The sequence below is a fragment of the Macaca nemestrina genome, chromosome 8 (assembly GCF_043159975.1).
Source record: "Macaca nemestrina isolate mMacNem1 chromosome 8, mMacNem.hap1, whole genome shotgun sequence".
Taxonomy (NCBI): domain Eukaryota; kingdom Metazoa; phylum Chordata; class Mammalia; order Primates; family Cercopithecidae; genus Macaca; species Macaca nemestrina.
The window spans coordinates 125,191,006-125,217,009 of record NC_092132.1 but is presented as its reverse complement, the minus strand read 5'-3'; the positions used below and the strand labels follow the sequence as shown (position 1 = coordinate 125,217,009).

At 41.7% G+C, this 26,004-nt stretch overlaps 1 protein-coding gene across 6 annotated transcripts in view; it reads right to left on the bottom strand.

The window, feature by feature from the left end:
- The window catches only part of LOC105482142 (kinesin family member 13B), a 195,156-nt gene extending 170,688 nt beyond the window's left edge, over nt 1-24,468 (bottom strand). For all 6 annotated transcript variants that reach the window (XM_071068441.1, XM_071068440.1, XM_071068443.1 and 3 more), the window contains exons 1-2: nt 24,328-24,468; nt 6,144-6,237 (exon numbers count right to left, since the gene is read on the bottom strand). In XM_071068441.1, coding sequence (XP_070924542.1) covers nt 6,144-6,237; nt 24,328-24,382 — 149 coding nt within the window. In that variant the 5' untranslated portion in view covers nt 24,383-24,468. The remainder of the gene's footprint in view (nt 1-6,143; nt 6,238-24,327) is intronic.
- Nucleotides 24,469-26,004: the final 1,536 nt, after the last annotated feature.

The following is a 26,004-nucleotide window of genomic DNA, read 5'->3' as shown; positions in this document are numbered from 1 at the left end:
CCTACACCTCCAAATGCTTTCAACCTCCAAAAGTTCTGGTCTCAAAACCTTACACTTGGGGGTGGAGAGGACAAAGAAAGAATGAAAATTAGCCAGGCATGGTGGTACATGCCTGTAGTCCCAGGTACTCAGGAGGCTGAGATAAGAGGATCACTTGAGCCTGGGAGGTAGAGGCGGCAGTGAGCAGTGATTGCATCACTACACTCCAGCCTGGGCAACAGAATGAGACCCTGTCTCAAAACAAACAAACAAACAACAACAACAACAACAACAACAAAAAACAGAAAAGAAAGACAGGAGAAACTCTAGGCTGATGTATTTAGCACTGTGTTAATGTGCATACCCCGCCCCCCCACCCCCACCCCCACCCCCACCCCCACCCCCACCCCCACCCCCACACGTAATAGAAAACAGAAGGCTAAGAAAGAAAATGGACTCACACTGGACCAAGCAACTGAAAAATGCAACTTACATAGAGGTGTTCTTTCCTTTCAGGTTTTGGTTCTGATGTTTAAGCAGCACCTCTGAGGAGGTATAGCTCCCTGTTTCAGTCTCCAAAAGAACTAGAAGTGTACATAAGACAAGACGGGAGAGCCTATGTTCTGATTTTGTTTAAAAGGACAAAAGAGAAACAGAAAACCTAATATTGCATGTTCTCACTTGTAAGTGGGAATTAAACACTGGGTACACATGGACACAAAGATGGTAACAACAGACACTGGGGACTCCAAAAGGGGGAAGGGGAGGAGGAGGAGGCAAGAGCTGAAGAACTCCCAGTGAGTACTATGTTCACTGTCTGGATGGCAAGACTGATAAAAGCCCAAACCTCAACATTACATAATATACCCTTGTTTTTTTGTTTGCTTGCTTGTTTTGTTTTGAGACTAAGTCTTACTCTATCGCCCGAGCTGGAGTGCAGTGGCACGATCTTGGCTCACTGCAACCTCCACCTCCTGGGTTCAAGCAATTCTCGTGCCTCAGCCTCTTGAGTAGCTGGCATTACAGGTGCCCACCACCATGCCTGGCTAATTTTTGTATGTTTAGTAGAGATGGGGTTTCACCATGTTGGCCAGACTGGTCTCAAACTCTTGACCTCAAGTGATCTGCCCGCCTAGGCCTCCCAAAGTGCTGGGATTACAGGCATGAGCCACTGCACCCAGCCGCAATATACCCTTGTAACAAACCTGTACATGTACCCCTGGAACCTAAAAGGAAAAAGAAACACAAAAGAGGAAAAAAACAAGGAACAGGAAATTTGATAAAATACCAAGTTTGAGCTTTCTTCCCCAAGCTAAGTAGGTGATATTATTTTTAGCTCCTTTTAACATTTTTTTTGGTCTTTAAAAATCATGCATTATATTTTATAAGAATAGTGAAACTTTTTCAAGTCACCCATCTGGCCTTTCACTAGAAAAAGGCATTCATGTACACATAATACTGGGCAAACAACTTACAAGTATGCTTAAGAAAAGCAGCTGTCATTGTGTGCTTCATCACCACACACCCACAGCAGGAAAAAAAAAAACAACAAGTCTTTTCCACGTAAGAAGGTCCTCCATATAGTGAAAATGTAAAGAAATACAAGGGAAAGAAGATCAAATTTAAGAAAGTGGTGAACTGTAGTGGAGAGGGAAAGGGTTCCTATGTGAACAGAAGGCAGTTCACATAGGTTTAAATTGCATTGGCAAGGATTTGTTAACCTGATAGGTACATAAAAGTGTTTCATTCTGTAGAACTTTTTGTATACCATGTTTTTTAATTTTGCTCAAATTTTTCAAAACATTGTTTTAAAATAAGTAGGTACTGCTCAACAGAGAAGTACACCAGAATCCAGTTTACCAGAACCCAGGGTTCTAAATCAGTAGCCAAGGGCTGAATCTGGCCAGGAGTGTTTAGCTTGGACAGCACTATGTTTGGTTTTGCTTTTTCATTGTAATCTGAATGCCTTGAGGCAGGATATGCACTCTTTAATTAGCCAGAGTTACCTCCATTTTCTTTACAGTAAATGGGAGTTTTTAAAAACTGGAACTCTCACGCATTGCTGGTGGGAATGTAAAACGGTACAGCAGCTTTGGAAACCAGTTTGGCAATTCCTCAAAATGTTCAGAATAGAGTTATCATATGACCCAGAAGCATTCCATAACTAGAAATGAATCTAAGAGAAATGAAAACGCACATCCACACAAAGACTTGTACACAAGCTGCATTATCCAGGAAGCCAAAAGAGTAGAAACAATCCAAATGCCCATCAACAGATGAATGGATAAACAAAATGTGATAGAACAGACTATTTCATTATTAAAAGGAATGAAGTACTGATAAATGCTACGAAGTGGATAAACCTCAAGAACATGATGCTAAGAAGCCAATCACAGAAGACCATATCATGTATGATTTCATTTATAGGAAATGTCCAGAACAGGCAAATCTCACATCTACAGAGACAGAAAGTGGATTAATTAACACAGTGATAAAAATGACGTACACAAGCAGATAGTGGTGCAGGCTGCACAACTCAGTTCACTTTAAAGGGGTGGATTATATTGTATTACGATTATATCTCAATAAATTTTTAAAAAAATAAACCAGGCACATCTATTTGCTTCTTAGAAACTTATAAACTGGATTAAACCCCTCAAATTGTAGTCTGAGGACTCTTGGGGGTTCCCCAGAGCTTTTCAGAGAGTCTGGAGGTTGGGATTATTTACATAACAGTACTAAAGCATCTGCCTTCCTTGCTGTGTTGACATTTGTGCTGGTGGCACGAACATGATGGAGGGGAAACTGCTGGTGCCCTGGGCACGAAGACACCACAGCAAAGCAGCAGTCATTGTACGCTTCATCACCACGCACCCACAGCAGGAGGAAAAAAAAAAAAGCCTTTTCCACATAAGAATGTCCTCCACAAAGCAGAAAGAATGATTATTCGTTTTACTCAGTCTCGGCCCTTGAGTACACAACTACTTAATATTATTGCAGTGAAATGTGAAGATATGAGACAAAATATATTTTTAAAAAAAGATATGAGAAAAAAAAAAAGTATGTTCGAGTTGTGGGTTACACTAGTCACTAGGTTAAACTTTTCACTTGAAACTAACATTTCCTATGGGAAAATGCACTCCATTTTCCAAACTCACCTATGCCTCAACTTTTATAACACAAATGATTCATACAGTGGAGGCTCCCACTCTCCACGAGAAAATGCACCTTAATCCCTTTTAAGGCAACATTTTAAGTATACCAATTAACTTTTTAGCCAGAGTTAGCAAGAAAGGCCTGTTTGGTGGGTAGAGGAGAGAAAGAAGCAAAAACAGAAGATAAAACTTAGCTTAAGAAACTATTTTTATCGTGCCACCGCACTCCAGCCTGGGCGACAGAGGGAGACCCTATCTCAAAAACAAACAACAACAACAAAAAGAAACTACTTTCCCTACCATGGTGACAAGCATTAAAGTTTTATTACAATCTCACCATGGCTTTCAAACAACAACAAAAATTTATTATAGGATAAAAGTTTTAAGTTTTAAGATATAATTCAAATAAAACAAGGCATAAAGATTTAGTCATTTAAAGGGAAGCAATTTAGAAATATATTGCTGACAAAGATTTAGAAAATCCCAAAAACTGATCCAGAAAATTAATTGAGGGGAAAAAGATAATTCCAAAAAGGTATTAATTGTTCTAGCAGTATAAGCAGTACAGCTCTGCATGTGCAAATAAGTGATAAAATGTTTCCATGTGTATCCAGGATTATACACAGAAGAACTACACTGATCTGGCGGATTCAAGTATTTCAGTCACGAGAGTGCTCCCAGCAGTGATGTGGAATAGGAAGAGTTTGTCATTTATCTTTTCCATATTTGACAAAAACGTCCCTTCATTCTTATCCTATGTTCACAGCAATGTTTTGACCTGGTTTTCCAATTCGTTGATACCAAGAAGGAGAAGAGTGGATTGCTGAGATTAATATTTTACTCACTGTAAACATAAAATCAGAGGTCCTGCCTGTCTCCTTAAGAGATGGCATGTTAGTCCCCAAGACTCCACTCAACATTAAGCAAACTGAGCAAAATAAAGTTTCTGACCTTGCAAAGCTGAAATTTCTCTAGAACTAGGTGATTTTTTGGTAGACATGTATACTCAAGTATTGAATACATTTTGGCTTAAAAATGTAGTAACCAGTCAGGTGTGGTGGCTCACGCCTGTAATCTCAGCACTTTGGGAGGCTGAGGTAGGCGAATCACTTGAGGTCAGGAGTTCAAGACCAGCCTGGCCAACATGGCAAAACCCTTTCTCTATTAAAAATACAAAAATTAGCTGGGCGTGGTGATGGACACCTATAATCCCAGCTACTAGGGAGGCTGAGTCAGGAGAATCGGTTGAACCTGTGGGGGGCGGAGGTTGCAGTGAGCCAAGATCTTGCCATTTCACTTCAGCCTGGGCAACACAGCAAGACTCAGTCTCAAAAAAAAAAAAAAAAAAAAAGTAACAACTGGCCCAGTGTGGTGGCTCACATCTGTAATCCCAGCACTTTGGGAGGCTGAGGCAGACGGATCACTTGAGGTCAGGAGTCAAGACCAGGCTGGCCAACATGGCAAAACTCTGTCTCTACTAAAATACAAAAATTAGCTGGGCATGGTGGTGTACTCCTGTAATCCCAGCTACTCGGGAGGCTGAGGCATGAGAATTGCTTGAGCCCAGGAGGCGGAGGCTGCAGTGAGCTGAGATCATGCCCCTGCACTTCAGCCCAGGCAACAGAGTGAGACTCTGTTTCAAAAAAAAGAAAAAAAAGAAAAGAAAAGAAAGAAAAACTTCTTCTCCTGATGTAGTCTCTTGCCATGCTAGTAACGTTCTATTTCTTATCTGGGTGCCACTTATAAGGAGTATGTTCACTATGAAAATTCATCAAGCTGTACATTTTGATATGTCTCTACATCAATAACAATAAACCTGCCCCTGTACAGAACACTTTGCAAGATCTTTTAAAAATCACTTATTTGATCTTTGTGGGAAAAAACCCTTGAGAGATATGTAAGACAGGTTCAAAAAATTAAAAATAACTCACTACAATAAGATAATGAAGGACTCGATTTCAGATTTTCTCACTCCAAATCCAGTGCTCTTTTCAACTCAATTAAACACAACTCAAAAGAACATCTGCAGAGTGCCAAATACAGCACTGTTTCTAGAAGGATTTATGAATCCTACTTTGCACAAAGCCTCATGCCAAACGTCTTTCACCTGTCCTCTCCACTGTCAGGGCCAGTACGAAAACATCTCTGATACAGCTGATCTCCACAAAAGGTCAGCCTATCCCCGCTCTGACCCTCTCTCTACATTGCCAATCAACAACTTTTCCTAATTCTCCTTGATCCTCAATCATAATACTCAAAAACTGTCAAAAACAAAATCTTACTGACAAAAACACAGGCCAAACTTCCTCGTCTGCTTTCCAGGTCTTCTGTAATCTGATCCCAGCTTATTTACTGTCCTCCATTTACTAAGAAAACCCAAAACAATCTTTTCTTGCCCCAAATTCATGTTCTTCCCTTCCCTTTTGTTCATACTACCATCCACATCTAGAAATGATGCTCAAATATTCATCTTCAACCTGAGTCTTTCCCCCAAAGACATTAAAATCCACGGTACAGCTGGAAGTAACAATCCAAAACAATCTATGATTAAATTAAGTAGGACAGATTATAACTGACAGGTATTTAGAGGAAATAAATCACTGAGGGCTGCAGGCATACCTTCATGAAGACAGCACTTGAAATGGGCTCTGACAGCATTTGAACTTGGCAGAAGTAAAAGCCACTATTGCTAAGGAACCGATTTACATCCTAGCTAATCCTCCAGCCAGCTGCACCTCCTTCAAGAAGCCTTCAATTACTTCTCAACGTAACACTCACTGTCTTCTCTGTGCTTCTAATACAATTACTACCTCTAATACTCATTCAGGCACACTGTCATCCCATAGTATAGACTTCATCTCTTCAACTTGAGTACAGGCTCGCAGAAGACAGCAATATGTCTCCACAGGGTAAGCATTCAATATCTATTCAATGCAACTTAATTCTGCAGCCACAGTTGCTTCCAGTTACTTAAACATCCATTGAGCATAGCACTGTTTCTTAACTCACCGGGCATCTCCTTTGGAAAGATTCGTATTTACAGGATTAAGAATAACCTTGTTTGCATCCACATCCACCACACATTTGGTATGCAAGTCAATCTCTGCAGATAGAAAACAAGAAAAACAGTCATTTTAAAAAGTAATTTATTTCAGAAAAGGCATTTGACAAAAATTCAATACTCTTTCATAATGCAAACACTCAATGAAGTAGGAATTAAAAAAACTCCCTCCACCTGATAAGGAGCACCAACAAAAACCCACAGCTAACATCACACTTAATGGTGAAGGACTGGATGGCTTCCCACCCTACATCAGGAATGAGACAAGGGTGTCTGCTACCCAATTTCTACTCACCACTGTACTAGAAATTCTAGTCAGGACAGTTAGGCAAGAAAAATAAACAATGGGCATCCAGATTGGAAAGGAAGAAGTAAATCCTAAGACAGAGAAAATCCTAAAGAATCCACTAAAAATCTGAGAACAAGTTATGCAGAATACAAGAATACATAAGAATCAGTTGTGTTTCTATATACCAGCAATGAAAAATCTGAAACTGAAATTAAGAAAACAATTTCATTTATAATAGCATCAAAAATATTAAAATACTTAGGAATAAATGTAAAAGAAATGCAAGACTTGTACACTGAAAATTCCAAAACATTGTTGAAAAAAATTAAAGACTTGTGAGGGATATCCCAATTACTCTGATTTGAACATCACACATTGTATACATGTATCAAAACATCACATGTGGCCGGGCACGGCGGCTCACGCCTGTAATCCCAGCACTTTGGGAGGCTGAGACAGGTGGATCACTTGAGGTCAGGACTTTGAGACCAGCCTGGCCAACATGATGAAACCCCGTCTTTACTAAAAATACAAAAATCAGCCAGGCATGGTGGTGGGCGCCTGTAATGCCAGCTACTCGGGAGGCTAAGGCAGGAGAATTGCTGGAACCCAGGAGGCAGAGGTTGCAGTGAGCTGAGATCATGCCACTGCACTCCAGCCTGGGAGACAAGGGCAAAACTCTGTCTCAGAAAAAAAGAAAAAAGAAAGAAAGAAAAGAAAAACATCACATATACCCCAAAAATATGTACAACTGTGATATATCAGTTTAAAAAAAAAACTTTTTAAAGAAATTAAAGACTCAAACGGGAAGACACTGCATGTTCATGAATTGAAAGACAATACTGTTAAGATGACAATACTTCCCAATTGATCTGCAAGATTCAAGGCAATCCTATCAAAATCTCAACTAGCTTTTTTACAAAAATCAACAAGGTCTTACAATACATATGGAAATGCAAAAAATTCAAAATAGACAAAACAATCTTGAAAAGCAAAAAGAGGGCACTCACCTTCCAATTTCAAAACTTACTACAAAGCCACAGTAATCAAGACAGTGCGGTACTTACAGAAGGAAAGGCATATATAAATCGATGGAATAGAATTGAAAGTCCAGAAATATATACTGTCACGTTTATGGTCAATTGATTTTGACAACGGTGCCAAGACAACCCAATGGAGAAAGAACAGTCTTTTCAACAAATGGTGAGACACTGGATATCCACATGCGAAAGAATGAAGTTGGATCCTTACCTCACATCACATTCAAAACTCCAAACAGATCAAAGGGCTAAATGTAAGAACTAAAACTATCAAGTTCTTAGAAGAATACATAAGTGTATATCCACATGGCTTTGGGTTAGGAAATGAACACCCAAAACACAGACAAGATAAACTGGACCTCATCAAAATTAACTCTGGGGCTGGGCATGGTGGCTCATGACTGTAATCCCAGAACTTTAGGAGGCTGAGATGGGAGGATCACTTAAGGCCAGGAGTTCAAGACCAGCCTGGGCAATATAGTGAGACTCCCCCACCCCCAGCTCTAAAAAAAACCCAAAAATTAGCTAGGCATGGTGGTACATACCTATAATTCCAACTACTGGGGAGGCTGAGGTGGGAGGATACTTTGAGCCCAGGAGTTCAGGGTTAGAGTGAGCTATGACTGTGCCACTGCACTACAGCCCAGGCAAAAGAGATCCTGTCTCTAAAAACAACAAAAAAAGTTTTAATTAAAAATTTGTGTGCTTCAAAGGACACCATTGACAGTGAAAAAGGGAATCAAAAAAGTATTTGCAAATCATATATCTAATAAGGAACTTGCATCACAATATATAAAGAACCCTTACAACTCAATAATAAAAAGACAAATAGGCCAGGTACAATGGCTCACTCCTGTAATCCCAACACTTTGAGAGGCCAAGTTGGGAGGACTGCTTGGGCGCAGGAGTTTGAGAACAGCCTGGGCAACAGACTCTGTCTCTACAAAAAAAAAAAAAAAAAAAAGTGTTTAAAAATAGCCAGACATGGTGGTGGGAGCCTGTAGTCCCAGCTACTTAGAAGGATGAGGCAGGAGGATGACTTGGGGCAGGGAGATCAAGGCTGCAGTGAGCTGTGATGGCAACACTGCACTCCAGCCTAAGTGAAAGAGTAAGACCCTGTCTCAAAAAAAAAAAAAAGAAAAATAATCAAATTTTTAAATAGGCAAAGGATCTGAATATACATCTCCAAAACAGATAAAAAAATGGCCAATAAGCACAAGAAAAGATGTTCCATATCATTCAACACTGGAATGCAAATCAAAACCACAATGAAATACCACCTCGCACACACTGGGATAACTATAATCAAAAAGACAGATCATCACAAGGGTTGGCAAGGGTGTGGAGTAATTAGAACCCTCATACATTACCACTGAGAATGTAAAATGGTACAGTCACTTCGGATAATAGTCCAGCAGCTCCTCAAAAAGTTAAACAGCATTACCACCTGACCCAGCAATTCCACTCCTAGATACATACCCATGAGAACACAAAACTTGTACACAAATGTTCACAGTACCATTATTTGGATACTCATAACAGCCAAAAAGTGGACACAACCCAATGTCCATCAACTGACAAATGGGTAAATGTGGTATATCCCTAGCGCAGAACACTACTGAGCAATAAAAAGGAATGAAGAACTGTATTAGTCCATTTTCACACTGCGATAAAGACATATCCGAGACTGGGCAATTTACAAAAGAAAGATGTTTAATGGATTCACAGTTTCACGTGGTTGGGGAGGCCTCACAATCATGGCAGAAGGCAAAAGGCACATCTCACATGGCGGCAGAGAAGAGAAGGAGAGCCAAGTGAAAACGGTTTCCCCTTATAAAACCAGCAGATCTCGTGAGACTTATTCACTACCACGAAAACAGTATGGGAGAAACTGACCCCACGTTTCAATTATCTCCCACTGGGTCCCCCCGCAACACAAGGGAATTATGGGAGCTACAATTTGAGATGGGATTTGGGTGGGAACACAGCCAAACTATACCAAGAACTGATACAAGCTACACTGTGTATGAAGCTAACGCTAAGTAAAAAAAGCCAGTCATCAAACACCATACACTGTATGATTCCACTTACTTGAAATATCCAGAATAGGGAAACCTATAGAGACAAAATAAATTAGTGTTGTCTAGGGCCAAGGAGTGACTGCTAACAGGTACAGCTTTCTTTCAGGACTGATGAAAATGTTCTAAAATTGATTGTGCTGATGGCTGTACAACTGGGAGCAAACTAAAAATAACTGAATTGGTTGAATTGTATGGGGCATGAACGATGTCTCAATACAGCTGTTCTAAAAAAGTAAAGACCATGGCTTGTTTATGATCTCATATTTTTATATTCTTATATTTTTCTGACCCAAAGTATGAAACTGTTTCTGTTTCCCTTATCTCCACTACTAAAAGATAAGCTCTGCCAGGCACAGTGGCTCATGCCTGTAATCCCAGCACTTTGGGAGGCCGAGAGCGGTGGATCACTTGACATCAGGAGTTTGAGACCAGCCTGGCCAGCATGGTGAAACCTCGTCTCTACTAAATATACAAAAAATTAGCTAGGTGTGGTGGCGTGTGCCTGTAGTCTCAGCTACTCCAAGAGGCTGAGGCACAAGAATCGCTTGAAGGCCGGGCGCGGTGGCTCAAGCCTGTAATCCCAGCACTTTGGGAGGCCGAGACGGGCGGATCACGAGGTCAGGAGATCGAGACCATCCTGGCTAACACCGTGAAATCCCGTCTCTACTAAAAATACAAAAAACTAGCCGGGCGAGGTGGCGGGCGCCTGTAGTCCCAGCTACTCCGGAGGCTGAGGCAGGAGAATGGCGTAAACCCGGGAGGCAGAGCTTGCAGTGAGCTGAGATCCGGCCACTGCACTCCAGCCTGGGCGACAGAGCAAGACTCCGTCTCAAAAAAAAAAAAAAAAAAAAAAAAAAAAAAGAATCGCTTGAACTCAGGAGGTGGAAGTTGCAGTGAGCCAAGATTACACCACTGCACTCCAGCCTGGGTGACAGAGCGAGACTCCGTCTTAAAAAAAAAAAAAAAAAAAAAAAAAAAAAAAGAAAGAAAAGAAGAAGATAAGCTCTAAGGAAAGGAACAATACCATGTCAGAGTTATTCTGTACTTCCTAAAGAACCTTGGCCAAGGTCAATGTCATATTATAACTTAAGAGTGTTTCCACTCTCAAGAAAGGTAATTGCTTTTTTCACTTTAACTCACGTAATTAAGCCAAATGCAAAAAAGCAAAACAAAACAAAAACTTCCTTCCCTGTGCTAGCCAAAACTTAACTTTTCTCACATCAGTTATTTTACATTTATTCTTAAATACATATTCAAAAAGTACTAAGTAGTTAGTGGTCTCTCTTTTAGCCACACATTTTTCAAGCAAAGAGCAAAGAGAATCAAAAGGAAAACTTTAGAGTTATGTTTTACCTAAATGTGGAACACTAACCCAAAAAAGACAAATCTGTTCTAATGTGGTCAACTAGCATTAAAATCTATTTCTAATGTTTTGTGTTTAAATCTACTCTAGACTATCAATCACAGAAATGCTGCAAGAAAGTCTCAGCCACACTGCAACAATTTTTCAAACACGAAATTTTACCTCTTCACTTCCTCAGGCCCAGAGGTCCATGAGAGTTTCTTAAAACCACTGCTTAATGCAATCTGACCATATTGTATCAGCTGGCTCCTCACAGTCAAATCTATATCATACACAAGCACATTATCAACTCTCCGGAAATCTACTGTGACTCACCACCCACCACAAAGTTGGTCATTAGTTTCTTGCAAGAACATCTGGTCTGCACAGAAGAACTGCAAGGGCAGTTCTCATACAGAATACATCTAGAATGCAGGCCTCAAAAAAATGGGTGGTTCATCAAATATTTTCCCTACAATAGTGCAGTTCCTTCATTTCAAATTATCTTAAGAAGGGAGCCAAACACTGTCCTTCAGCATTCATGTTTCTCTCCTATGCTCTTAACAGCTTCTCCCTCTGCCACCCCCTACACCATGTATGTCATCAGATAAAACCAGTAACTTGGAAGAATTAAATGGTGTGATTAAGGGACCAATCCTGGAAAATCCAAAATAATACAAAAAAAATCACCTAATAACTAATACATCTAACCTAAACTCATTTTGTCCTAAGATGGCAACTTACAAATGTCCCTTACATCCAACACTCATCAAAGATGGCCTTTAATATGTAAACAACTATCTTCACTATTTCAGACAATCTTTTTTGTCAAATAAAATTCCCACCCCAACCCTGTGGATTGAAGGATATTAAGAGAAGGCTTTTCAAAGGACTGTTGAGAATATATACACGAGCAGAACATCTAGGGCACACACCCAAGCAAATAAAGCCAATGAGATTTGAAGCAAGCTTAAGGGTCAGATATATGAAAAGCATTTTAATATGAAATGCATTTCAATATAAAATGCTATAGCTAGTGTACCATCAAATGTTACTAGTTGGTTGAATTAAATTATATTGCTACAAGATTTTAAATGTGACACACTCGCCACTGAAAACTTCTTGCTGTATATAATGCTTAGAGAGCAAAGCAGTGGTGTAGACAACATGGTAAAACCCTGTCTCTACAAAAAAATACAAAAATTAGCCGAGTGTGGAGGTGGGCACCTGTAATCAATCCCCAGCTACTCGGGAGGCCGAGGCCAGAGAATCACTTGAACTCGGGAGGCAGAGGTTGCAGTGAGCCAAGATCATACCTCTGCACTCCAGCCTAGGCAACAGAGGGAGACCCTGTCTGGAAACAGATTTTCTCAAAAAAAAAAAAAAAAAGCAAAAACAATGATTAAATAGCAGTTACAAATTTAAGCTTTAAACTTAGCCTGGAAAAACAAAAAACACCTACCAAAAATCCAAAGGATCAACACCTTTCTCTTGGTTTAAAATACTAAATTAAAAAGAGCCTAGCTGCTATGCACTGCCTTTGTAAAAACAGCACTAAAGTGTGCCCGTGTTCATGGCAGCAGCTAAAACGCGGAAGCAACCCAAGCACCCACTGATAAATGAATGGATAAACAAAATGTATATACATACACTGCAATATTCACCCTTAAAAACGAAGGAAATTCTGACGCACCATAACATGAACCTTGAAGACATCATGCTAAGAGAAATAAGCAAGTCACAAAAGGACTATGATTCCACTTACATGAGGTACCTAGGGTAGTCAAATTCATAGAGACACAATGTAGAATGGGGGTTACCAGGGTTGGGAGAAAATGAGAAAGAGGAGTTGTTACTTAATGGAGATAGAGTTTCAGTTCTGCAAGATGAAAAACATTCTGTAAATAGATGGTGGTGATGGTGATACAACAATGTGAAATGTACGCAACGCTACTAAACTGTGCACTTCATAAGCTAAAATGGTAAATATTATATTCTATTTTACAATTTAAAATATAGCACTCAATACTCATTATAAGTAACACATGGACAAGTTTATTCATAGTGAAGCCTAAAATAGCAAGATTATAATTTAATTAGTACTATGTATAAAAAGCAATTAAAAGCAACAGTGATATTAAGGTAGCACTGTAAGTTTATTTCATGACTAACCAAGCTTTACAATACTCAGAACCACGAATGCTTTGATGTACCCACGAGCCAGGAAAGGAAAGGAAAGGAAAAAGGAAAAAAGGAAAGGGGATGGGAGAAGGGGGAAGTGGGAAGGGAGGAAGGGGAAGAGGAAAGAAAGGAAAAAATTAATACATTCCACCAACATTAAAGATCCGTATTATTTCCCAAACAAGATTCCTTTCCAGGGCAAATTCCCCACAATGAATATTAAAATATCAACAGTTGACAACTCAGTTTATTCAGCCAGCATATTAGTCACCTTGTAAAAGTGAACAATAATTTAAAACAAGTCTTCCTTCGATGTACACATCAGCTATGGCTCGCACCCCAATGACATCATAGTAAAATACGGGCAGGGCCTGGGAGACTCCCTTTACAAAACTCATGTTCCATCTGGGGAAATGCATCATTCTCAGTTTGAACAAAATAATCTGAGTTGCCTACTTAGTAATCTGCTTTTCTAATTCTCCAGAAAATTAGTAATAATTTCCAAACCAAATCTACTATCCAGAAACATAGGTGTACCTCCCTTTACCAGTCAAGTTCCTAAATATCTAACTATAGTTTACTGTTAAATTCACTTGGGTTCATTTTTTAAAGGTAGATAACAAACTATTTGTAAGATTTACTTATTCAACCACAAACTTTGCATGCCACATGTGATCCTATTTTCAACCAATTAGTGTCACATACCCAATACTTTTCCATGTCTACACACGTTCATAAATAAAACATTCATCAATGATATTTATGTAGGAAGGACTTGTTTTCCCAATTGGAATCTAACATTTAATGGCATAGCAGGAAACACTACTTATATTACTCTGTTCTATTTATAAGTCACTTGGGACCCCCTTTTTTATTGAGATCTGCTGACACTGGGAGAAAAAAATCACGTGATACCATATAAGTAAAAAGCAAATTGGTCTTTGCTTTCTAAAAAGAAGTATGTAAAATATCCTAATCACTACTTTTATATTGTTACTAGTAAACATGAAAATGTATTAAATAAATAAAAGGTTAAAATATAACTGAGCTCTAACATGGCTAATGTAAGAATGAGACTCCAGGTTAGGAGAGGAGACATGGTAGTGTGAAAATAATTAAAATAATCCCCCAGCTACTAGGGAGTCTGAAGCAGGGGGATCACTTGAGGCCAGGAGTTCAAGACTAGCCTGAGCAACACAGCAAGAATCTGTCCCTAAAACAAATTTTAAAAAAATAATTAGCCAGGTGTAGTGGCATGCACCTGTAGCCCATCTTCTCAGGAGGCTGAAATGGAAGGATCATTTGAGCCCAGGAGTTAAAGGCTGTGATGAGCTATGATTGTGCTACTGCACTCCAGTCTAGGCAACAGAGCAAGACCCCATATCTAAAAACAAATAAAATAATCCTATGTGATCAAAAACATAAAATGTTCATACTCAAGAAACGAATCAGCTGGGCACAGTGGCTCATGCCTATAATCCTAGCACTTTGGGAGGCTGAGGTGGGAAGACCTCTTGAGCCCAAGAGGTCAAGGCCATAGTGAGCTATGATCACAGCACTGCACTTCAGCCTGGGCAACAGAATGAGACTCCATCTCTAAATAAATAAACAGTTTGAAAAAGAAACCAATCAACCTCAGAAGACTAACAAACAGGTATTTAAAAAACTCATAAGGCACCTGGCCAACATGGTGAAACTCTGTCTCTACCAAAAATGCAAAAATTAGCCAGGCGTGGTGGCAGGCACCTGTAATCCCAGCTACTCAGGAGGCTGAGGTGGGAGAATCACTTGAATACAGGAGGCAGAGGCTGCAGTGAGCCAAGATTATGACACTGCACTCCAGCCTGGGTGACACGAGCAACACTGTCTCAAAAAAAAAAGTCAGAGGACTTGACTCCCAGTTTCAAAACTTACTACAAAGGTAGAGTAATCACGACAGTGTGGTACTTACATAAGGAAAGACATATATAAATTGATGGAATGGAATTGGGAGTCTAGAAACATACTGTCACAGTTATGGTCAATTGATTTTGACAAGGATACCAAGACAATCTAATGGAGAAACAACAGTCTTTTCATCAAATGGTTCTAGAACAACTGGATATTCACATGCAAAAGAATGAAGTTGGATCCCTACCTCACACCACACTGAAAACTCCAACTGGATCAAAGACCTAAATGTAAGAGCTAAACCTATCAAACTCTGAGAAGAAAACAAATGAAATCCACATGATGTTAGATAATGGTTTCTCAGAAATCACAGTAAAATCACAAGCAACTGAAAATAAACTGAACTTCATCAAAATGTAAAACTTTCATGAATCAAAGGACACAAGGGAGTGAAAAGGCAACCCACAAAATCAAGAAAATATTTGTAAATCATCTATTTGATAACAGAATGGTATCCAGAATGTATGAAGAAGTCTTACAACTCAGTAATAAAAAGACAAAAAAACAGTTTTTGAAATAAGGGGAAGATGTGAATAGAGATCTCTCCAAAGCTATACAAATGGCCAATATGCACATGAAAAGATGCTCAACATTATCCACCAGAGAAAGGCAAATCTAAACCACAATTAGATACCACCTCATACCCATTAGGATAGCAATACTCATGGAGAGAGACAAGAACAAGTGTTGGTAAGGATGTGGAGAAAGTGGAACCTTCATGCATTTCTATGGGAATGTAAAATGGTTCAGATGCTTTGGAAAACAGTTCCTCAAAAGTTAGTTACTATATGACCCAGAAATTCCACTCCTATATATATGCACATATGAGAAAAACGAAAACACATGTCTACACAAAAGCTTGTACATAAATGTTCAAAGAAGCATCATTCATAATAGCCAAAATTGGAAACAAGCCAAATGCCCATCAATTGATGAATGAATATAAAACACAGCATATCTGTGTAACAGAATGTTGTTCAGCTATAAAAACAATGAAGCACTGATTCATGACAAAACATGGATGAGCCCTGAATGCATTATACCAAGTGAAAGAAGCCAGATACAAAAGTCCACATAATATAGGATTCCATGTATTAAATGCCAGAATAAGCAAATCCATAGAGTCAGGAAGTAGATTAGTGGTTGCCAGGGGCTGGGGAGTGGGAAATGGAGAGTGACTGCTAACAGGTACAAGGTTTCTCTGTGGGGTGATGAAAATGTTCTGGAATTGGATAGTAACGATGGCTGCACAAGTCTGTGAGTAAACTAAAACCCAGTAATGGTACACTTTGGGGATGTGACTTATATCTAAAAACCAAGAAGAAAAAACTTGGAATGGATGACCCTACTACCCTCAACAGATAGAAAATACAGTTAGGGTCCTTCAACCACATTCCTACACATTCACTACTCAGAATACCCCAGCTCACCAAATTCCTCCTACTTTCAATAACCTCACATTTTACCCTGTCAAGAAAATGAAGCTTGAAATTCCAGGGCTTTCCCATTATATAATTATTCTCTTCCTCCCATATTTCAAAAACTTCTCTCTATTGGCTCTATCTATACAAGGTTCAAATATCTCCAAAAATTTTAAAAAAACAAAGTACCTACCCCTCCAGGTACCACTCTGAACCCTCCCCTTCTACCTGGAGCTTCTTGAAAGAATGTTCTTGAGACTCGCTGCCTCCATACTGGCATTTCCACTCACTCCTCAGCCCACTTCCAATGCCCAACACTAATTCATTTCAGTGAAATTATCCTGAACATTAACACTGACTATCAGAACACCAAATCCACTGAACACAATTCTGTGTTAATCACGCAGCCATTCCTGTGACATGTGATTGCTGACCTTTCACTCTTTTGACACATTTTTTCCTTCTTAGGCATCCACAACATTGCTTTCACCTGATTCTCCTGAGGTTGCTCTTCTTGGCCTCTGTGACCGCCTCTATCACAGACACACCTGAGGTGCTCTATCTTCTACCTACAGTAATGACTCCCAGATCTACACCTAAGTCCAGTCCCTTCGTTTCAGACTCATATTCACAATGGTCTTCTGGATCCATCCACCTGGCTGCACTTCAGACACCTAAAACCCAATTGTGCTGAGTTGCTTCCAGGCACACTGCATCTTATTCATAGTTGCAGGCAAGGTACATGGCACATAAGCACTGATGACATACTGTTGGACTGTCTGAGACTAGAACTCATCATTTCCCACACCTCCACCCTAAAACCTGCTTCTCCTGTGCTTCTGATTCAGCTAATGACACCAGCATTCACCCAGTCATCTAAATCAGAGGCTTTGCAGGGGATTTCCCAAGTTCAGTGATCCTCAGATGCAACACAAATCCACTGCATGTGCAGCACCCATCTGGACTCCTCCACGTCACCTCAGTGGGACTTGGAGCCAAGGGGCCCGGTCAAGCTGTCTTCTGTGCTGTTCTCAAATCCCGCCCCCATTTCTTTAATTCATGATTCGCTGCCATCGGTGCACTAGGTACATACGTTCTTCCAATGAACTTACACATGTATCTCTTATTATCAACAAGACTGGGAGCTCCTTTGGTGGAAGATCAAGACTTACGCTTCCAGTGTATCCTGCACATCTCTGAAAATTAAGTAATCTCAGGATTGCAAGATCCCCTTAAAGATAATAATGTCCAACACTGTAGTAAACGCACAGGTGGGTTTTGTAGTTCTGGGAATGTTAATTAACCTCTCTGAGGTTCTGTTACACAGAAATGCTATAATTACTACCTTTTATTTTGGAGACAGTCTCACTCTGTCACCCAGGCTGGAGTGCAGTGGTGCGATTTCAGCTCACTGCAACCTCTGCCTGCCAGGTTGAGGTGATTCTCCCACTTCAGCCTCCCAAGTAGCTGGGATTGCAGGCACTCGCCAAGACACCCAGCTAGTCTTTGTATTTTTAGCAGAGACAGGGTTTCACCATGTTGGCCAGTCTAGCCTCACACTCCTGGCCTCAAGTGATCCACCCACCTCGGCCTCCCAAAGTGCTGGGATTACAGGGGTGAGGCACCACACCTGGCCTACAATTCCTTTTGAAAGTCTGGTTTGAAGAATAAAATAAAGCATTAAAAAGCACTGAACTCCATTGCTTGCAAATAGAAAGCTGTCAAAAAGCTATTTTCTTTTTCTTCAATCGACACTGTTGAAATGAATGACGAATGGATACCAATTTCTAAAGATATCTTTATCTCCTGAGAGCAAAAGCCCCATACAGTTAAGTCATGGACTTGTGTGGAGTGGACCAGTTAGTTTCATGCACTTCTGGGGTCACAGGGCACACTGCTCATCTTGGCCGAATTTTTTTTTTTTTTTAAGAACGTGCTCTGCCGAACACAAGGGGAACGTGATGAGCAAGCATAGAGATCAATACATCCATTTCCACTCAACCAGCACTTCAATCCATCTCCTTAACTAATAGTTTTGTCAGTGGTTTCTTCCATTTTCAGCACTTAGGTGGAAAAGTCAGACAGTCATCGTTTTATGGAGGTGAGAGGGTAAAAGCTAATGCCAATTAAACAACATCGTATTTTATATTATAAATGTATATTTCTTGAAAGGAGGTCTGGCCAGCCAGGGCAACAAAGTGAGACCCTATCTCTACAAAAAAAACATTGAAATTAGACAGACATGGTGGTGCACACCTGTGTATCAACTCCACAGCAGGCTGCAGCAGGAGCACTGCTAGAGCCCAGGAGGTTGAGGATGCAGTGAGTGATGATCATGCCACTGCACTCCAGCCTGGGCAACAGAGGGAGACCCTGTCTCAAAAGAAAAAGAAAAAAAAACACACACACACACAAGATTTGGGGAAAAGAATTTAAGAGTGTACCTTCTTCTCAAAATGCCTCTGGCCCTATGCGCATATATCCAAATTTCAGTCACTGAGTTGACAGCAGAAACAAAACAATGTTGTAATAGATGGTGTGTCTCATTCACCATTAACGTAGCAAGCAGATGCTGACAAAACAAGTATCTTCTGTTTTAGCAAATTTCCATCCATGGTCCTCTTTGGCTCCACATCTGTCAGTGATCTCTCTGAGAAGACTGAAGAATCACCAATGACCCCAGGGGTCAAAGCCACCTTCTCCTGTCCCTTCATTTCCTAAGGGTCACCTATGTCTTCATCTTCACTGACTACCAGCATCTTCTAAGCTTCCTCGCACTTGCTGGGTTTTTCCTTTGCCTTCTGAGTCACAGCTGCTTAATTCTGACTGGCTTCCTTACGCTGCCCATCCACAAGGCTTCATTTTCAGCAAGCGCTTTTAAAACCTGCCCAGCTACGCCAGAAATCGGTCATCTACTGAGGTTTCCAATCTTGCTTTGAGATCTACCAATTTTTCTCCGTCGTGTTTGTGTCTAAGACCCACACAAGGTCACAAGAAGCAAAACAGAGTGCATGGACCAGCCACCCTAGGTCCAGACTTCTGGCCTGGCCGCATTCAGGGCTTCCTGCAATCCACCTGACCTTCCCGTCCCATCATTCTCTAGCTATCCTCACAGAATCTCCATTCTGGCAGGCAGATCTCGTCTCTGCTGCCTAAACCTGCTTTGCTCATTCTTGTCTCTGCGTCCTCACTCTCAGGCCACACTTCCTCCACGAAGAATCCATGCCCTCCCCTCCCCCGTGCTCACATCATAAGCTTCCTCCCTGGAAGTCCAACCAAAGTTCACCCTCCTCAGTGAAGTCTAAACTCTCGATTCCCTTATTTCCCTGTCATTCGCCTAGCGCTTAATAACTAGCAGCCTGCTACAGCTGTTTATCTTTTAATCTAATCTTTTCACAGGCATTTTCTTTTCAAGCCCATGACAGTCATTTCCTCACAGGCATGAACCATAAAGCATGCTTTAAGAAACTTAAGCCGGGCGCGGTGGCTCAAGCCTGTAATCCCAGCACTTTGGGAGGCCGAGACGGGCGGATCACGAGGTCAGGAGTTCGAGACCATCCTGGCTAACACGGTGAAACCCCGTCTCTACTAAAAAATACAAAAAACTAGCCGGGCGAGGTGGCGGGCGCCTGTAGTCCCAGCTACTCGGGAGGCTGAGGCAGGAGAATGGCGTAAACCCGGGAGGCGGAGCTTGCAGTGAGCTGAGATCCGGCCACTGCACTCCAGCCTGGGCGACACAGCGAGACTCCGTCTCAAAAAAAAAAAAAAAAAAAAAAAAAGAAAAAAAAAAAGAAACTTAATATGATGGTACCAGGCAACCCTAAGAAAACTTTTAGGAAGTAAAATCCCCCTAACAAGAACAATCAATTTCACTTTTTCATGTTTCTTTCTAGCTCTTGCCCATTCCTGTATACATTTTTACATAGTAATAATCATAATAGATTTGATCAGTTACACATACAGCTTTACATTCTTTTTCCACTAACAGAGAAAATGATCTTCCTTGTTAAATGGTTTTGACTGTCATCATTTTAATCGCTGTACAACAGTCCCTCCATTGAGATACATCATGATTACCAAGGCACTGACTCTATTAGACATTATTACATACTTCTGTGTCTTTCACCACGTCAAGTATTGGAAAATGCAAAGTAAACTCATTTGAAATATCTCCTGAAATAAATTTCTTGTCCATGCTCCCTAACACCTGAAATAATCTATTTCACTGTTTCTATCTTCATTTATTTCGTTTCCTGGTTCTACCCCCTTAGTCTAGATAGGTAACAAAGGCATTCCAAACACCTTTTACAGATATTTACTTATTTTGGTAGTTGATCTTACACAGATTTAAACACAGGAAATCCCTTGAGGAAAGGCATTAAGCTCTCATCCTATCTAATATAAGCTAGATACCTGGCAGGCACTCCATAAAAGTTTGCTTAACTATTAAATGTTTTTTAAGCCACCTAAAGTTAGAAAACATCAAATTCCTGGAAAGGAGAATGCTGCTGATCTAACTAATCCCACCAATTATGGCTACAAAACTTTCAGCTCCTGTAATGATTAGACAGGTTAACAACGTATGAATGGGTGTTCTGTGCAGTGCACGGACTGCACACAAGAGTTATCTGTTGAGCTGTACAGTCTGAACAACATTGGAAAACAAACAATATCTGCAAATAGAACTCGAAGATCTTGTGACAAAAACTTACCCCTTTTTCTCTAGTTGTTTCGCTTTGTATCTCAGATGAAGAAAGGCAAAATAAAGGTTGTAATATTAAAATCATGTAAAATTACATACACATGTGAGCACAAACTGGCATGGAAAAGAAAAGCTGTTAGGATGAAGAAAGTATGTGAACTTCTTTCCTTTTTATTTTTCCTTTTGTTAGTGTAATGTTAAAATAAATGTATGACTACAAAAATATTCCTGACAAATTAGCCATTACAACTCTTCCTGTTACTGAATTAGGGCCTAATGCTTAACCTTCAAATAACTAAGGTTCCCAATCCCACATACAGTTTAGCAAAAAGACTAAAACACTTCACTTCGAGGATAACTGTTAAATAATAAATCAGCTAACCACCTTAAAACGCCAAACAGCTAAGCACAACCAGGCACTGAATCACACAAGGACTTAATACACCGGAGTTTTCTGGAAATTTTCAGATTTTCCTCAAAAGATAACTAATGTGATTCCAAATATCAGAGTCTATACAGTAAAACTACATCATCACAGTAATCCATTCTCATCCCCTCATTTGTGGACAGTGATTTATAAGGTTGCTTCCTGCACTTATACGTTATGATAGAAACTATTAGGACTCAAGTTTTACTATTTGTCATAATTATACACTATAATACTAATAACTGTTCAAAGTAATATTCTTTTCAAAATTAAGGGAAAGGTTCCTACAGATCATATGAGGAAGAAAAAAAGAAATTACTGGAAAGAAAAATGGTTTTTAATCTTTTTTTTTTTTTTTTTTGAGACGGAGTTTTGCTCTTGTCACCCAGGCTGGAGCACAATGGCGCAATATTAGCTCACTGCAACCTCCGCCTCCCAGGTTCAGGCGATTCTCCTGCCTCAGCTTCCCAAGTAGCTGGGATTACAGGCGCCCGCCACCACGCCTGGCTAATTTTTTATATTTTTAGTAGAGACAGAGTTTCGCCATGTTGGGCAGGCTGGTCTCGAACTCCTGACCTCAGGTGATCCACCTGCCTCGGCCTCCCAAAGTGCTGGGATTACAGGCGTGAGCCACCGTGCCTGGCCTGTTTTAGTCTTTCTATACAAACTTTAGAGACCAATTTTTAAAAATCACTGGATTTAGAATCCCACCACACTTTATTCCATAATAACCTTTTTATTTATGTTAACAATTACTTCACAGCAAAAATGGAAAAGAACAAATTTATGTGCGGTAATCACTGAAAAAAAGAAGTCCACATGCATGTCAGGAAATATAAGGCTAAGAATGGGCACTAAGTGAACTCAGGAGGTACTTTACTCCAAATAATGCACTTCTCTATATAGGCTAATGGAATCTATGGGTAAACCTCAATTTTAAAATGAGTTGAACCCAAGGATCAGCTCACATCCATTCCACAGCTAAAACTATTATTTCTTTGCCTTCCTCTAAACTCTGATGTTTATTACAACCTTATCAATGGCAATTTATGAGTGAAAAGCATACGAATTCCCCTCAAAAAGTGAAACCAATGGAGAAAGGGAGAGGGAAAGAAGGGCTCTAAATATCTGAGATGTCTTTTGTGGTGGTTGGTTCGCGGCCTCTTTTTAGCACTGACATTTCCAAGTTTTTTGTGAAAAGGAAATTTTAAGAATGTGCTGAAACCATCCTTTCAGAATCAGTTCCCAGATATGTTTCATTTGGCTTCTTTCTTTAAATTATTGTGATGGTAAACTGGAAGTAAACTGAAATACAAATACCTGAATATTTAAAAACTGACGCTTCTGAAAATTTTCAGAATTGCATCGACGTTTGCTTTGTGTTGTCAGAGTACGAGATTAGTGAAGCAAAGCAGGACTCAATCTTGCACTAGTTGAGAACTTAAAGTAATTAAGTTCTTAAGCAAAAAAACTCACCTGACAGCCTTAATCGGACCTAGCAGAAACAGGACAAACCAATTCCCATAGACGAGATAACTCCAAGCGAGAAACCAATTTCCCCGAGAAGGACAAACCAACAAAGCTTATGTCAACTGATTGATCTGTACGTCTCAATATACACAAAAGAGAGCAAAGAAGAGGAAAACAACCTATAATTTCTACATAAAAATTAACATTTGATTTTGCTAAGAAGCTACAACTTCTTAGTTGTCTCTGGTACTTAAAAGATTCTAATTAGTTCAAAGTCTTATCAATGGCAAAGTCATCCCCTGGGACAGTAATAGTGACCCCAATGATAGAACCTTGTATATAAAGCGTTTTCAAATGCATTATCTTATTTAAAGCAACTCGCCCAGTCACGCTGCTTTTTACTATCAAAGCCAAGACCCAGCCCACCTTCTCCCGACTTTTGGGGTTCTCTCCACTCCCTGGGTCTACAGATGACTTCAATGTACTCGGTTTATCTGCTTTCTCTACCCTCCCTGCAGACTTAAGAGAATGTCAGAAAGATACAATTCCACAAGAATCTTGGCACTTAAGCTATTTATTGAGAGATGACCAATGAGACTTCAGGCAAAACCAAAACTTTCTCGACTGTCCAAAAACAACGAAAAAGGCATCTCCTCCACCTGACCTCAATCTCAGGACGCCCAGGTGGAAGGAACTCGCCGCGAGGCACCCACCTGGCCCCCTGCCCTCCTTCCCGCCGCGGGCCGCGGCGGTGCAGGCTTGGGAGACCCGGGCGAGACGCGGGGTCCCGGGCGGTCCCGAGGCGGGTTGCAGGGGCTGGCGACCCGCGCGCGGGGGCGACAGTGACAGCTGGCGGGGAAGGCGCGGGGCTGAGGGGCCAGGGCGAGGCGGGGCGACAGGGCCGAGGGCGCCCTCGGGAACCTCCGGGGGAGACGAGAGGGCGAAAGGGCGCCGGGGCGGGGCGGGCGCAGGCGGAAGGGGCAGCGGGGCCGGCACGAGGGGCCTGGCGGCTCCCGGTACTGGACTGGCCAGGGGGGGAAGGGAGGGGAGAAGAGGGAGCCGGGCGACTCAGCGCGGGCGCGGGTTTCAGGGTCCGCGGGCCCCTCCTCGCGCCCCGCCGCAGACTATAGGGGCGGGGCCGCCAGACCCCCCACGGCGGCCGAGGGACGGGCGCGCCAGGCACCTGCCGCCTCAGCCCCGGCGGCCCGGGGGGGGGGCTCGGCTCTCACCTCGCCGGTTCATGGGTCGGATCCGCACCGCCACTTTCACTTTGGAGTCCCCCATCCTGCGGCCGCCGAGGCACTCGTTCTGCTTCCGTCTGCCGCGGCCACCGGCGACTCTTCGGGGCTGACCCGGCGGGAGGGGGCCGAGGGCGGGGCGGGGCGGGGGGCGGGGACCGGGCTGGGGGCGGGGCAGGAGCGAGCTCCCGGCGCGCGCCGGTGCATGACGGGACTTGTAGTTCCCCAGGGTCGTGGGCGGGGCCGCAGCGGAGGCGGAGGCGGAGGCGGGAAAGCTAGGGCGCGAGTCGTTCGCTGGCACTTACGGTCAGCAGTGAGGGCTTTTGTAAATTCCCGTCTTTACACACCATTCTTGCTCTCGCAAGATGTAAGCCTTCGAGAAGTAAGCCTTCGAGAGCTGATACCTTTTCTGAAAAACAGTTGAATAGATGGCGTCAGGGACCCCGCTACCTCTTCCTGCTCATTTCCTGCCAATCTTAGTGTTTGATCCCTGGCTCAAGTTATTTCCTCTGCCTAGATTGCAGTCCAGCCTTGTCCGCTGAGGACGTCCTTCAAGACAAGTTGCAAATCACCTTTTCTGGGAGTGTCCATAGGTGCATAGGTTAACATTGTCCTATGAGTCGCCCTCCTTTGAGACAGGACTTTGGGCTCTGAAAACCATCTGAGTTCAAATCCCACCTCAGCGCTTCCCACTGTGTGACCAGGGGCAAGTTATTTCACCGCTCTGGGTTTGTCTTTAATATGGAAAGTGGAGATGATGCTAGTACCTAATAAAATAGGTACATTTTTAAATAAGATTAACTTACATGTGTAACCTAGCCTTTAGTAGAGACCCATAAACGTTAATTGCAGGAATGAATCAATGAGGCCACACTAAAATTAGCTTTTTATTAGCCCTGGCAGACATTCTAACAGGTGACCCTGTGGGCCAGAGCCAGCCTGCAAACATGTTCTGTTTAGCCCAACAGTGTTGGCCAACACATAAAAATCAGATTTGTGGCCAGGGGCAGGGGGTCACACCTGGAATCCCAGCATTTTAGGATACTGATGCAGGAGGATCGCTTGAGGCCAGGAGTTTGAGACCAACTTGGGTGACAGAGTGTGAAATCAGATTTGTGCTTGCAGTACTGGGCCTACATTACACATTGGACAGAGTGGATTGGAACTAACTAGCAGCAGCCGCCTTTATCAAAGGCCAGTCTCTCTCCACTTCACCACAGCCTCCCTCCAGGTGGCTTTACCACACATGTGCCTGGACCTTGTGGGTTGGTGACCCCTGCTTAGATGTGTTTAAATGATAGTAATAGAACTCAGAACCATTTTACAGATGAGTAAATACAGAAAGCTGGCAAGACTTGCCCTTTTATCAACCATCCTGTTACTGAACATCTTCAATACAAGCAGTGTTGTCAGAAAAGTTAAAAATACCTTTTTTTTTAGATGGATCTAGCTCTGTCCCCCAGGCTGGAGTGCAGTGGCACGATCTTGGCTCACTGCAACCTCCACCTCCTGGGTTCAAGCGATTCTCATGCCTCAATCTCCTGAGTAGCTGCAATTACAAGCATGTGCCACCCCTCCTGGCCAATTTTCATATTTTTAGTAGAGACAGAGTTTTGCCATGTTGACCAGGCTGGTCTTGAACTCCTAACCTCAGGTGATCCTCCCACC